The sequence below is a fragment of the Aedes aegypti genome, chromosome 3, assembly GCF_002204515.2.
Source record: "Aedes aegypti strain LVP_AGWG chromosome 3, AaegL5.0 Primary Assembly, whole genome shotgun sequence".
NCBI classification, from domain to species: domain Eukaryota; kingdom Metazoa; phylum Arthropoda; class Insecta; order Diptera; family Culicidae; genus Aedes; species Aedes aegypti.
In genome coordinates, this window is record NC_035109.1 from 409,600,554 (window position 1) to 409,615,843 (window position 15,290).

General features: G+C 37.5%; 1 protein-coding gene across 2 annotated transcripts in view; it reads right to left on the reverse strand.

Annotated features, from left to right (window-relative positions):
* Positions 1–15,290, reverse strand: part of LOC5573221 (tudor domain-containing protein 7A) — a 38,689-nt gene that overhangs the window by 2,862 nt on the left and 20,537 nt on the right. For both annotated transcript variants that reach the window (XM_001654373.2, XM_021848646.1), the window contains 3 exons: positions 11,521–12,645; positions 10,450–10,806; positions 9,662–10,221 (listed from right to left, as the gene is read on the reverse strand). In XM_001654373.2, coding sequence (XP_001654423.1) covers positions 9,662–10,221; positions 10,450–10,806; positions 11,521–12,645 — 2,042 coding nt within the window. The remainder of the gene's footprint in view (positions 1–9,661; positions 10,222–10,449; positions 10,807–11,520; positions 12,646–15,290) is intronic.

The following is a 15,290-nucleotide window of genomic DNA, read 5'->3' on the forward strand; positions in this document are numbered from 1 at the left end:
TAGACGTACATACCGAATGCTCGCCATGACCCTATGACCAACATTTGTATATGTATAGCCTTAGCTGATGTGGCTTTTCTAATAGGTAGTTCTTTCACTCATTGATTGTCTTCAAAACCTTGTCAAGTATAGAAAATTGATTTTATTTCATTTATTACTATATTGAAGCTACATTGTACTTATCAAGTATTAGGTATTATTTTATGTTTTTATCACTATTGTTATTATCAAGGCCAAAATTCCCAGTGAGTGAAGAATTTTATAGTACTAGAACACCATAGAAGATCGCTAAACATTACCTAATCATCGAACGGCTTTTTGTTCTATTATTTTAGGTAGATGCTATTGATCTCCCTTTGCTCCTATCCGCAACCCGGTGCACGCGCCCTGTTGGTTTTCGAAAACCTCGTAGAAGATTACAAACCGTCAATGGCATTCCCAATTACTACCCCACATTGCACATTCAAGGGTCTAATTGTGCTCCTAACCCACCCTCAGTTCGTAATCTTCTCGCCAGTTTGAAATTATATTTTCCCGAAGTGAAAGTAATTTTGATGAGTGATAGCCTAGTGCAGCCCAACTGCATAGTACAGTAGTTTAACCAGAATTTTAGGTCAGAAGATAAAATCTAAATTTTGTAATAAAAAGGTTGCCATTGCTTTGAAATTCACCCAACATCTAATCAAAACTACTAACAACAGCGATCAATTATCAAAATTCATCGCTCCCTGGAAAATATAATCCCAAGCCCAGGGAAGTAAACATGGTTCGCAATTATCGTAGAAAAACATAACGTGCTGATAACTCAAGGAACACTATACTCAAGCATTAAAAGCTATTAGCTATCAGCTATTATTAAGGAAAATACAATATTAATATGTCTACTTCGGGCAGCCAATTAAAAGGAAGACGTGGACTGAAAAGTTGCAATATTAGAGAACACACGGAAATCTCGTGGAATGTCTATGTAAAGCTAGTTCGAAACATAAAAATGGGGTATAGGTCTATCCACATAAAAAAGATTCTAAATACGTTATTGAAGGATTCCGTTTGATTACTCCCGAAGAGTTATCCAACGTCATATCCGATTTTCTCAAAAACAAATAACGAGCGGCGGAAATTATACAGAGCAGAAATCCAATTGATGTCCTATAATGTAAGAACTAACATTGGAAATGTTGCAGTCGAATCATTTCAACTAACATAACTGAATAGAAGAAAAGTCAAGTGAAAAGAATAACATTTTCTATATTTACATGTTACTTATGTTATTGTTCATTGGGAAGCCTTAACAAATGTTAAAGCTAATAGAAATCGTGAATATAATTGTTTGTTTTTGAATTTATTGTTCAAAACGGTAATCTTTTCACTTGCCCCACTTTTGGGGCAAATGAAAAGTAAGGAGACATTTTTCAAAAACTTTTTCTGTATTTTTTTCTTTAATTTTTCATAAAAAATCAATTTCAGCATGCTGCTTATATTTGGTGGGAGTCAAGCTAAAAAATATACACGACCTCATTTGTTTCAATTTAAAGTCTATAGAATTTGAAAAATCTCAACTATGCGAATTCCATTACCCACTTGCTCCACGGTACCTTACAGAAGTGTTTTGTTTATATATCTGGGATTACCGTGTTGAACTAGCACCACGTTAAAAAAGAATGCAAAAAAATTTCTCTGATAGCAAGTCTAATTGTAACTATGGGGCAGTCAATTAATTACGTAAGACAATTTTAGCGGTTTTTCACCCCCCCCCCTCCCCCCATGGTAAGATTTTTTGTATGAAAACCAAAAATAATATGTATGGCGCGTAAGAAATCTTCAACCCCCCCTCCCCCCATAAACCCTTACGTAATTAATGGACCACCCCTATACTGCCCATACTCGCAATACAGTCCCATTAGGAAAATCATCATGTCGAGAAAAACGCATCTGAACATAATTGAAAAAGTTTTGCAACGCCGCTGCTGGGAGCAGAAAAATCTGATGGGATTACTCGACACATTATCAATACAATATAATAAAATGTTCAACAGCTAGAATATTGTTAATGCGATTATTTACAATGTACAAATCCAAGATACTAGCTAGTGGGACACGTTATCCGAGTACTTCTCTCACTAAATTCAGATATACCCGCATACCAGTCCCATTATTAGGGGCTCGCTTACTTTGTTATCGCGCACCTTGACACATTTATTGCCAAGTTTACTACAGATTCCAAGGCACTTTTGCTACCATTAGTGCTCTCAACATTTAATTTCAATAGTTCCTACAAAGTATTAAACTATACGGTGGTGGTAGTGATAGAACTGAAGACATTCCTGGGTTTTCTGGAAGCGTTGCGGCCGGCCAATAAGAAAAGTATTCTGGATTCACCTGCAGCAGCTTTATGATGATTATTTGGGGGCCCAGATAGCCGTAGCGGTAAACGCGCAGCTATTCAGCAAGACCAAGCTGAGGGTCGTGGGTTCGAATCCCACCGGTCGAGGATCTTTTCGGGTTGGAAATTTTCTCGACTTCCCAGGGCATAGAGTATCTTCGTACCTGCCACACGATATACACATGCAAAAATGGTCATTGGCATAGTAAGCTCTCAGTTAATAACTGTGGAAGTGCTCATAAGAACACTAAGCTGAGAAGCAGGCTCTGTCCCAGTGGGGACGTAATGCCAGAAAGAAGAAGAAGCTTTATGATGGATTTGAAATACTCCAGCGAGCATGTTTTGGTTAGTATGATTTCGGCACAGCTGTTGGACATTTCTTAGATATATGTACATAATGCTGACTTCTTATATCTTCTCATTAGATATCGCAAACACACCGTTTGACAAGTCGACGATACCAGTTGTGATGCGCGTATTCCCATGTTGGCCCAAAAAACCTTCCCCTTCATGTCGTTGGAATGTGAACCTACCGGACGTTTCGTTCAAAATTGGTCAGAGGACGAGAATAATGACAGCTTTAGGCTTGCCTTGGAGCGAAGCTATTTATTTATTTTTTGTTTAGCCTCTCGCAAGGATTAACATTTAGATGTTTCTATCATTTATCGCACCAGATACATTCTGAGAAAGAATCAAGTCATGTCAAACAAGAACAATATTTTTATGGAATAAAGATGGTTTAAAACACTGTCATTTTTGGTATTCCTTTTTCGTATCGGATGAAAACTATGATGCAAAAAAAAATTTACAAAGATCATAAGAAATAAGTTTGCTTGAATTTCATTGTAATCTAGTAGTGGGACTGTTATGCGAGTACTTTCAATATGGGACGCACATGGTTTGGTATTTTTTTCGTATTTTGTCCATACAAAAACACAATTTTGAGTACGATACCAAGAAGAACACTAATAATCAACATGAATCAAGAAGAAAACTCAAAAGTGATGAAAATTCAAATGGGACTGTTATGCGAGTATGGGCAGTATAGCAATGAATTAATCTAACTTTATCAGCATTTGAAAAAATGTTTTCTTTTAAATTATAGGAGGACTTTTAAAGCTTTCATATTTTTAGATAAATAGTTTATAATTTTCCGTCAAATTTATATTCACTTTTATCAAAACGTTATTATTTTTGAACTCGTGATTGGAAAGATTACTCATAATATACAATCAATACAATCAACTCTCTATAATTCGATATTGAGAGGACCATCGAGTTAGGGGGGTAACACAAAACCAGTGCAACTGCCAAGCAAGGAATCATCGAGTTAGCCATGAAAACCTACTTTTACTATGGTTGTCTATCGAGATAAGAAATATCGAATAAGGGAGAGTTGATTCTAGTAGCGGAAGGGGTTCGATGAAGCGTTACTTATTGTTAGGCGAAAAGGGTCAATAACATCGATTATTAGAATTAGTTTGTGTACTATGCAAAGTCTCATAAACAGCAGGGTGTCCATTCAAAATTAGTTTTCCGATTCCCGGATTTTTCCCGGTTGTCCAATAAATTAAAAGAACAGATAGCAAAAAAATCCTGCGTTTTGATATTTTTGTTTTATTTTTTTTTATATAATTTGGAAGACATGATTTAATTTATTTATGAATCGATTTTAATACAATTCAAAAAAAACGGTTTACATTTTAAAAGGGTTATGGACAAAAAGATTTAAAATATTTCTGCACATCTTCATCGATCCTCTCTTCCGCTAATAAGTTTGTTAAAATAAATCTGCAATATTTCTTATTAATGAAGAAGATATAGTGATTCTACATCCTACGACAACAGAATCAGTTTTCTGCAATAACGTAAAGGAAACAACGATGAAGAGAAATCGATGAATGCAGATAGGCCCTTATGAAAAAACAATGCTGTTTTGCTGAAATATCTAAAACACCGTTACCCCCTGGATTTCTTAGGAAGTTCAGAGAAATTATGGAATAATATAAATGCCTGCTTTGTGCATCTAAACTTCCACAAAAGGGCAAAGTTCAATACCTTCTAAGAATGCCTTAAGAAATATGCGTTAGACATGGCTTATGCCTGATTTATGGAGAAATGATTGATCTGTGATGAATCTCATGTTGGATCCAAGAAAAGATCTTTTAACAAAAACAATATTTCCAAATACATGTTATTGCTCTCCTATGAAGCTGGCTAAAACTTATGACATGAATCCAAGATTGCATCTTCCAAGTAATCTTCAAAAGAATTAATGAACATAATAATAATCTAATCAAATACTTTACAAAAATCTTCCCAAGAATACCTAAAGAACCTATTTATTTATCTATTCATCAAAGAACTAGCCATGACATTTGTTTTGGATTATTGAAAGAATTCGCTGTCAATCTGCAGAAATCTATACAAAATCTCGTCAGAGGTCTTATAAGAACCGTCTAGGCCAGTGATTTCCAACCTTTTTGGAGCTGTGGCCCCTTTCAAGTTCTACAAATATCCCACGGACCCCTGCAAACAAAAATTGTAGAAATCTTTTTTTTTTAATAAATAAAAAAGATTTGAGTGGTTTTTAGTATCAGGGGACTTAAATGCAGATCAGAAAAAGGATCAGATTCAATTAACTACAATTACAAAAACATTTTCTTTCTCGTTTTTCTCACAATAGATCTCATAAAGGATTTGTCTATGATCAATGACATTGAAAAAAAAAACTGTCAATGAACCAGTGATAAAGGTGGTGAACATGTCTGCTGAACCAGAACAAAAACAAGCAAAATACTCACGAGTATAAGAGTACTGTAATCTGTCGATGATAAATCTTTTCGTGTACGTATTCGGAGCTGTTCGAAGTCAATTGGGCTTTTGGTAGAAAAGGACTCTGAGTTTTCTAGACTTCAAGGGATTTTTATTACAAACTTGTAGTTTACTGTCGATTTGATGGATATACACTTGATTTGTCTGTCAAAACCATAATAAATCTCACCTTGTTTAGTTGCACGCGAGTAAATGTTCACGAACATTTTAATATTTGTTCTGGTATGTTCTGGTATGTGCAGGCGGGTGCAAACCTACTCTCATCAAGTTTGTTCGCGAGTCTGTCGTGTTTGTTTTGCGTTGGTGTACACGCGTAAGATGCTTCGTGATTTCCACCTTGGCAAGGAACCTAATTAGCGCTTTAGGGAAATCCTTCGAAAAATTTTACATTTATCAATAGATATCCTCGACAGGGTCTCACACAGATCACGTCTTCTATGGTCTTCTGTATGGATCTACAGTGAACATAACAAGGAACTAGTATCTAAGAAACATCTCTAAAGAATATTGCTCAAATTCTACAAAATTCTTGCAGTATAAGCTCTTGCGAAAACTCCAACAAATAATCTCACGATCAATTTGATATCCAGGGATTAGCGTTAAAGATTTCCCCAAAAATCGTCTTGAAAGGTTCCCGTGAAGATATTTTTGGAAGCCAGGCAATTTTTGGAAGATATTGTAAGGAATATAGCAAGCATCAACTTTGGCGGCTTCTGTGAATATTTCAAGACACTTTCTAATGGGTTCCATAGCCCATTGTATACCGTGGGATGAATTTCACTTGGAACTGTCAGAAAAGCTAGTCAGATAACCTTCAAGAATCTTCCCAAGAAGTACTGCTGCAGGAATATGTTAAAATCTCACAAGGAATCAAATAGAAATCCAGTTAACTGCATGCGAGTTGCGCCAAGGATTTGGATACTATAAGTAAAAATCCACCGAGGAAAATCAAAAATATGTCAGTAATTTTCTGCGCATTCGTGAAGATAATATCTTAGTGTAAATCTATCTATATCTATATAAATAAAAATGGAATGGTGTTTGTATGTCACGAAATGGCTTATGAATGGGTGAACGGCTCGGGATGATTCTTTACCCGCTTTGTTCGTCAAGGGTTCCGACGTGTTTGTCTGTATACAAATCCCATGATATTCACCAGTAAAATTGGAAAAAAACGAGAGTGAACAGAACTGTCATTTTGTATGGGACGATTCATAGCATTTTTCAACAGCCTACTTGATGGCAAGACGAAGTTTGCCGGGACCACTAGTTTTCAATGAAACAATTTTAAATCATATAAATATAATACATATAAAAGGACGTGGCATTTCTGAAGAAATGTCTGAAGGAAAAGCTAACACCCGTTAGCCATAGGATTAAGATGGGCACCCATATCCCACAACATATCAAGAGGACAGCAGAGAAAGAGAACATCGATTAAATCCCACTATGCGAAACTGCACAAGCTGACGACGAAGTGCTATTTTCTGCATTTAAAATTATCTCAGGAATATCCGGAAGGATTCCCATTATTCCTGACCAAGGTTAAACGAGCGGAAGAATGCGAAGCCGACAGGAAGAACAGGCTACATCGGAAAAAAAACTAGCCTCCATGCGATCCAAGACGACGGAAATTAACTGCGTTCCTGCTCCGATTATAGAACCCATTGAAGATTTCGTAGTTAACCGTTCGACGCAGCAGTTTACAGTAGAGCAATTGACACACCTCAACAAGGGGTTAAAATATGCGGTGACTACGAAGCCTGACGTGGAGAAAATCATTGTAGACATGGAAACAGCAATCATCCAAAACGTATCAATAAAGGACCAGAACACAACGAGTAACATCGTAGCAATGGCCATTACAACAGGACAACGAAGCAGGGCAGACAAGGACGAGACGAGGATCGTGAAAATACTCAAGGATAAACCAGTGTTCTACATCAAGACGGATAATGGCAACGCAGTCGTCATCATGGACAAGACGGATTACGACGAACAAATGGCGAAAAAGATCAACGAAGGCCCCTACCGACATTTGAGAGTAGATCCACTACCCGGATTCATCAAGCTCACGGACAAAACCCTGATGGACTGCAAGGCGATTTTTGGCGAGGCTTGTTTTAAAGAGTCAAACCCCATTCTTCCACGGATTAAAGGACTGCCGAAGATTCACAAAGCAGGAAAGGATATGCGAGAAATCATCTCGGCCGACGGATCCCCCACTCATAAACTGGAGAAATGGTTAGTCAAGGAATTCCAGAGTATGCCGAATCCATTCCCCACTAGGTCAGTTAAAAACACCCAGGAGTTCTCCCAGAAACTATTAGAGTCAGGACACATCGAGGATGATGAGATGATGGTTTCTTTCGACGTAGCGGCTCTTTTCCCCAGCGTTCCAATAAAGGATTCCCTAAATCTTCTCGAGGACTGGTTATTACCCCAAAGGACGGATGCAGCATGGAAAGGAAAGGTCAGGACATACATGAGGTTGGCAAGATTGTGCATGGACGAAAACTACTTTCAATTTCGAGGAAATTTCTACAAACAGACGAAAGGAGCCCCCATGGGAAACCCTCTCTCCCCGTTTTTGTGCGAACTATACATGGCGAATTTTGAGGAAAATTTAAAGAAACAAGGAGTATTACCGGATAAATGGTGGAGATATGTCGACGACATTTTCAGCGTTATCAAGCGGAACGATCTGGCTAAAATTTTGGATACAATCAACAGCGTTCACAAGGATATCAAGTTCACCCACGAGGAGTAGAAGGATGGAAAACTACCATTTTTGGATCTACTTGTCACCAGGGAAGAAAGTTCAACTTGCAACTTCGAAATCTACAGGAAGCCTACAAACACCCAGCGAGTTATCCCTTACACATCGAATCATTCGTTCCAGCATAAGATGGCAGCGTTTCACCACATGTTCCACAGGATGAAGATTCTACCCCTCAGCGAAGACGGAAAGATCAAGGAACTGGAATATATCTACGAGACGGCAAGGATCAACGGATACAAGGAAAGGACGATAAAAGCCATCATCGACAAAAAGGAAAGACAGCAAATTCGGAATGCTTTGACGACACTAACCCCTATCACCGAACCCATGAAGAGAGTCTCCATCCCATACGACGTTACATCAGCAAACAGCTCCGCCCAAAGCTAAGGAATTTCGGAATCGATTTGGTATTTTCCAGCAGAGACAACCAACTTAGAACTTCGTTAGGCTCTACCAAGGATCCGGTAAACACACTAAACAAGGCTGGTGTTTACAAAATCAGCTGTTCCCACTGCAGCAAGGTCTACGTTGGTCAAACAAAGCGGTCTCTCGAGGTTAGATTCAAGGAACACTTAGCGGAAATAGGAAAAGCTCAGAAGACGATAGACAAGGGGATGACATACGATTTCAAATCTAAGGTGGCAGAACATATCTTTTCAGAAGGACATACAATTACGACGGCCGATGTCAAAATTTTGAGAAATGTTTCTTCTTCTTGGAAACTGGATGTGGCGGAGAGTCTGGATATTTGCAAACAGGTACCTACGACGCTACTCAACAGAGACAACGGCAACGGCAATACATGGCTATTCAACTTGGTACCTACTAATCGTTCCCGTGATGTACCTTTCAGCATTTAAAGTTTCAACAAAAGAGGGATGGAATGTACCTAAAAGTTCATATATTTTAAGTAAAAAAATGGGTAGGGAAATACGTTTATACCTAGTGTTAATATATAATGTGTGCATACGATGGTTAAAAATATGTATCAGCATTTATGCTATTTGAATTTACTATGTGATTTGTTATTGTAATTTTGAGTAAAAAGAGCTCCTGTGAGAAAAACATTGAACGGATAATATTAAAAAAAAATATATTTTTATCCAAATGTCAGAGGGACATTAACTTCTAAAAATTTAAAGCAAAATCAGCCAAGCACCTTTTCTAGAATCTACTGAAAATTTTATTAGCAATCTACTAATAACCATTTCAGTGATCTCTCAGAAAGAATATTTAAATACTGGTCGAATATCGGTTCGATTTTCGTTAGAATGCCAGCAAATATTTCATATGACATGATTTCAAATGGAAATCGAACAACCATCTCGCCAAGAACATTGTCAGAAATCCTTAAGTACCCCTCTAGAAATGTTTCAAAGATCCGAATCGTTAAGTATCTCAGCAAAAAATAATCATAATGCGAAGTACGAAATACAGACGGTTATGCACCCCTTGATAAAAATTCTAGTTTTACCCCTAGTTTTAAAATTTAAATAAACCGGTAGTCTTATGTTTTGTTTTCCCGGGGTGTTCACCAAATTCCCGGGTATTTCCCGTATTTTTCCCGGTCATTTGTAATTCCCGGGTTTTTCCCGGATTTCCCGGATGGATAGACACCCTGCATAGACAGATAGATTACTTTTTTTATTGATATTACGTACCTGTACCAGTGTCCGTCATCGCTCTTGATACCAGCATAAACTTCTCCCTGTTCAACGCTGTCTTTCGGAACGCGACTTGCTTTTGTTTTACAATATTCTTGTAGCTCTAACATCATTCGATTCAATTGCACAGCATGTGAGTATGGCTGCACAATGAAATATTTCGGACTGGATGCTATCGTCACAGACACATAAAACAGCTCCTTGATTCCGGGCAAAGGAAACTTTGCTAGCTTAGGCGTCACTTGCGATGGAACAGGACTACTTAGCTTCCTCTGTTCAATGTTCAGTCCACTAAAGCTTCTAGAAAGTTCAGCCGCTTCGTTGCTACCGATTGAATAATCGGAAGCGAAACTTGTGTTCAACTTGATCGAACTGGCATTGGATGTGTTACTGCTGAGCTCATTGGATGTAATCCGTGGATTGCTGATTATTTCGGAACTTATTTCAAGTTCCATTTCTGATCGAATGCTATCGTTAATACAAACCAGTATATTCGTTTGCTCAAGATGCACGTAAAGTTTCACCAAAGGAATTACCGACAGAGCGGCCACCTTTACCTGTAACAGAAACAAATGTATCAGATTGATATTCCTCTTTTTGAAATATTTGTAACAGTCATTTATGCAGAGGACAATTTCAGAAACCCTAGTTGGTAATTCAACAAAATGATTATAAAACATTATCGCATTATACATTATATAATTGACATCTGGATTAGCATAAAGTTGAATACACAATCTAGTAGTTTCGTGATTTTTATGATAATACTTCATTATTCTACTTACCATAGCAGTCAGACCTGGTTTCAGAAGAACGCGCATCCGAGACAACAGGTAGTCGGTGATTTCAGGGATGTCGAACATTCGCAGCCTAATGGCTTGTGCTGGATAACGGCTCAAAGCTACACTTAGCATTTCTAGTCGATAAATGTTCGAAACATTTACCGACGTTTTCAATCCTCTATCGACATACAGCATTCGACAGAAAGGTCCGGACTCTTCGGCTTCCAAAGACGCTCTGTACCATTTGTTGTCCTTTTCATCGTTCACCAAGTACAGCTGATGTGCAGACGATTTACCTTTGTACAAACCACGATGGTTTCCTTCCAAGGCATTTGATTTAACCAGATTGTTGATCAGTTTCTGTCAGAAGGCGAGACATACAAAAATCATTAAGTTCAGTAAGGTTTAAGCGCATCGTATTTCAGGAATGACTTGTCACAAGAACAGGCTTGACCCCCTAACTAGGTATCTCCCGCAAGTACCATTGGTAGCTGATTCAGCTAAAGTGCTCTTCATACAGCTTACTTCAGCTGAATGAACTATTATTCTGTTACCGATGTGTAAGTACTAAGTACTGCCCCTAACTAGGCTTACGAAGGCACACTAATTTAAATAGTTGGGTATTCATTTCATTCAAATAAGCATACCTAGTTTGTTATTTTGATTATTGTTTCGAATCTTATGCCGCCTGCTGGATGGCAATGTTTTCAGTATCGTGAAGTTACCTAATTAAGCCCATTGCCCGTTAATACATCGTTAATTTCAATGTACAATTTCTTAGAAATATTCCAAACGGCGCGGAATTGAGTTCTTAGCTGCACTGAATTATTACAAGAGTAACCTACCCTAGTACCCTAAACCTACGAACATTAATTTGGTCAGTGTTCAGGCAGACTGGACTGGACGATGTTTTGACCCTGTAAAGATAAGTCAAGAACTCCTTCAATTTTGATCTGTTCGGTCCAGGCTGTCTGAACACCGAGCATTAGTGATTCTTGACTTTTGTGGGTTGATAAAGTAATCCCAAACTTTAGACGGGTAGTGTACAATGTTTCACTTGTTATGGGCACTTACCTGTATGTAGACCATTGCATCGTCTTTCAGCTGGCAATACACATCCCCAGAATCATCAACGTGTGTGACGACCACGGTGGTAACACCTTTTTTGTTCAATTCCGGTGTAGGAGTATCATCACAAATGTGCTTTAGAATAACCGGATTCAAATTGACGTCTTCATCGGATGATGTATCGTACAAAATCATTTTAATTCGGACATCTCCGACACTGTTGAGCTCATTATCTTTTTCATACTCATTTCGGGGCGTGAGAATTTCGCCAATGCACACTTTGCCGCTAATCAGGTTGTCCAGATGTGGCTTGGCTTTCGGATTCTCTCCGAAATCTTCAAGACCATCAAGACTAAAGCATACAGATTGTCCAGCAAGTTCCAAATATTTGGCATCGCACACATAGATTTCATCCAGTGATACACGTTCCCATTCGCCAAGGTCGATGAAAAAGCAGACTCCCTGATTGTTGCTGTAGTCAATTTCATCTACACGCACTCGATGCCAACTATCGGGGGTCTGTACCAAGTAATACTCTCCATTTCTGACAATACTGGGTTTCGGTTTATCGTTTCCCATCATACTTAGCTCAATATCCGTTATGAGTCCATCCATTTTGTCGCTGTATTCAGAGCCGACTAGCCGTGCCCATATTTCCACTGTTGAAACTGGATTCGTTATGTACAAGTTCCAGTACTGGTCATTCCAAGGTAGTTTGAGAACATTTGCCGTCATGCACTTTGCCTCAGACGTAATCGAAGGCGAAGAATTTGAGGAATCATTTTCCACATGAGGATTTGCAAACAGGATTGTATTTTCTTGAGCGTCTTCTTTGGAAAACATATGCGAATACTGGGACATAATGATAAGTTCCCAGTGATCCGGAAGCAATAGCTGGTGCGCTTGTCTGAATGCTTCCGGAATATTCTTGCTGAACATGCCGTGTGGACACTGAGTCAAGAGTTCGTGAATTTTGACAGCGATCTCGTAATCTGAATCGAGACAAACGGAGTAGTTGTTTCTTTCTTCGTCACGTTTTATGTTCTCGATAGCGATTTGGGCTGCGGCGAATTGTCCTTCAAATTCATTGGCAAAATCATCGGGATATGTAGAGTATGTTGATTCGTTTACCTAATGAGGAAAAAAAATAGTAATAAATTCATTTGGTTTAGGTACATTTTAAAATATATAAAAAAACTTGTTTTTGGGTGGCGTTAGGAATTTGATAATTTGAAAGCCTATGTTCACCGAAAGAAGTATGAAAACTAACTGCTTTATGACTAGTACGCTGTTCATAAGTACTTTGCAAAATGATAGGATAAGAAACGGTCAAGGAATGATTGCGCTACCAAAGTTACTTGAGCTGTACGCTACTGAGAAGTAGAGCTGATTAAATTTTCATAACGTCGGTAACGTTTGCCGTGCATATCGAAGGGAGCTGTCACTTTTCCGTACGGAAAAATTTGCCGCTCAATCATGACTGCCATATACCTATACAGTTTATCTGTATTACACAGATTGTTTTTGATTTTTATTATTCATATGAAACACAGATTTTCTTTCAACAATTTTTGAATAGGACACAGATTTTTTTGTATAAAACACAGATTTTCTAACCTGATGGATTCAGATTTTCTATCAAACCATCTGGCAGCTCAATGGACCAATGCACGCGTTCACTCATTGACGTTTGAGCGGTGCCGTGTTATTTACGTGACCATGGAAACTAGTGAATTCGGCACCGGTCAAACGTCAAATTAGTGAACTCGTGCATCGGTCCATTATGGACCAATGGATCAATACACGAGTTCACTCGCGACGCACTGTTTAGAGCGAGAAACAGAATGGAAGATCTATAGCTATGGGGATCTGCACAAAAATCAATCCCTCTCTTTCATGCTTCCATGAATTTAGTAAACAACAAGCCCAGTAACCGCCAAAATCCTATACAAAATCAAAACAGTGCAAAGCCCCATAAACATTGGAAGTATTTGAAACTAACAAATCTGGACAAACATTTCAAAAGGGCACATCAACATTGGTAAACATTGGCTTTGAAAGACGCTGTTGAGTCCAATACAACTCGATCACGCTCACCAATACCACTATCAGGAAGAGCTAACACCAATCTTTCTGATAGTGGTGTTAGCTTGCACGGGCGGGCTAAGAAGGGCTCAACAGCAACGTTTCTAAAAAAAGGCTCAAGACTAGAGATGTACCGAATAGCACTATTCGGCTTTCGGCCGAAAACCGAATAGTTGAGAAATTATTATTCGGCCAAACGAATATTCGGCCGAACATTCGGCCGAATAATGACTCAATATTCGGCCGAATAAATCCGTTAATTTTGAATAACACCTAGTTTTTAAATAGGGATAGCTTCCACGGTGAAGAATTGATCGGATTGATCGTTTTAGGCTTTTCAAACCGTGTGAAGAAAAAACAAAAGTCAAAAGCTCTGAGGATTTATATTTTTAAAGTAAGGGATTTGTATCTTTTTGATTGCAGATTTGATCCATTTAACTTTTAAGGAACTAGGTTAATACGTCGCTTTATTTCTCATCCGACTTCTGGAAGTGCTTCATATTAATTAGAGTAAATACATCGCATAGGGTCGGTGGCCATAACAGGAGCAATGCACAGTAAGGACTGTTCATTTTATAAAGTGGACACTTTGGACATGCAATATCTTTCTAATTTATCAATGAAATCGAAATCGGTTTTCTGTACATCGTTCGACTAATATTGTACAATGCTGTGGTAATAAAAAAGTTACCAAAATAATATGATTTCACACTAATAAGGCACAACGTTTAGAACGGTCGATTTTTGGAGGTTATCAAAATCAAGGATTATTAAAAATCGGCAGGAAAATTCGACAATTTATATTTTTTATTTTCAAAAAATGGTTGTACTTAGAAAGCATCATCAATTAGAAGCTTGCTAAAAAATAACTAGTTATTTTTGGAGAAGCAATTTTGCAGATATCATAAAATCATTTTTTATCAATTTTTTTAAAGAAAAATATTTTAAATTTAAATGGAACTGATATGAGTAGAATTTTAAGGTTTAAAGTACGTCCAGACGGAAGTAATAATATAGTATTTATAATAAAAATAACTTACGCCTTCATAGAGTTGCTGATTTAGTCCCCACGTCATATTTTAAGCACAATAGAAAAACAAATAATTTATTTTCAGAAAACCACTCAAAGCACAATGACAATCATCAAGATTGGGAACACTGCTTGAATTAAATCAAATTTATTTTGCATGTATTATTTTCAGAATGTGTTATTCTGAGACTACCTATCAAAATATTTTGAGAAAAACGCTTACAGTTTGCTCTAGATCGATAAACATGCATATATAATTTTAAAAGTATGGGATTTTTCAATAAAACGACCATAAAGAGTAAATTTGGTACCCAAGAATGCGGTTAAAACTCAAGATTTTGCTTTTTTTTATACATATATAGTTTCTTTAGTAATCTAAACCAGTTTTGAACATGCTTATTACTTTACTTTTTTGCTGGTAGTAAAAAGATGGTGTATCAGCAAATTTGATCATAAGGAATAGATCACTAAAGTGACTCAACGTCAGGAACTGATAGAATATTATTGTAGTTTTTAAAAGCTCTACCTTAAGTTGAATAGTAAAGGATACCAACATACAATTTGTTCATTAAATATAGGATTTTTTTCATGCGAAAAATAATGCTTAAACTTGACGAACAGTTTTTCTTAGGAGTTTTTGCAAAAACTATTTAGTTCTTCA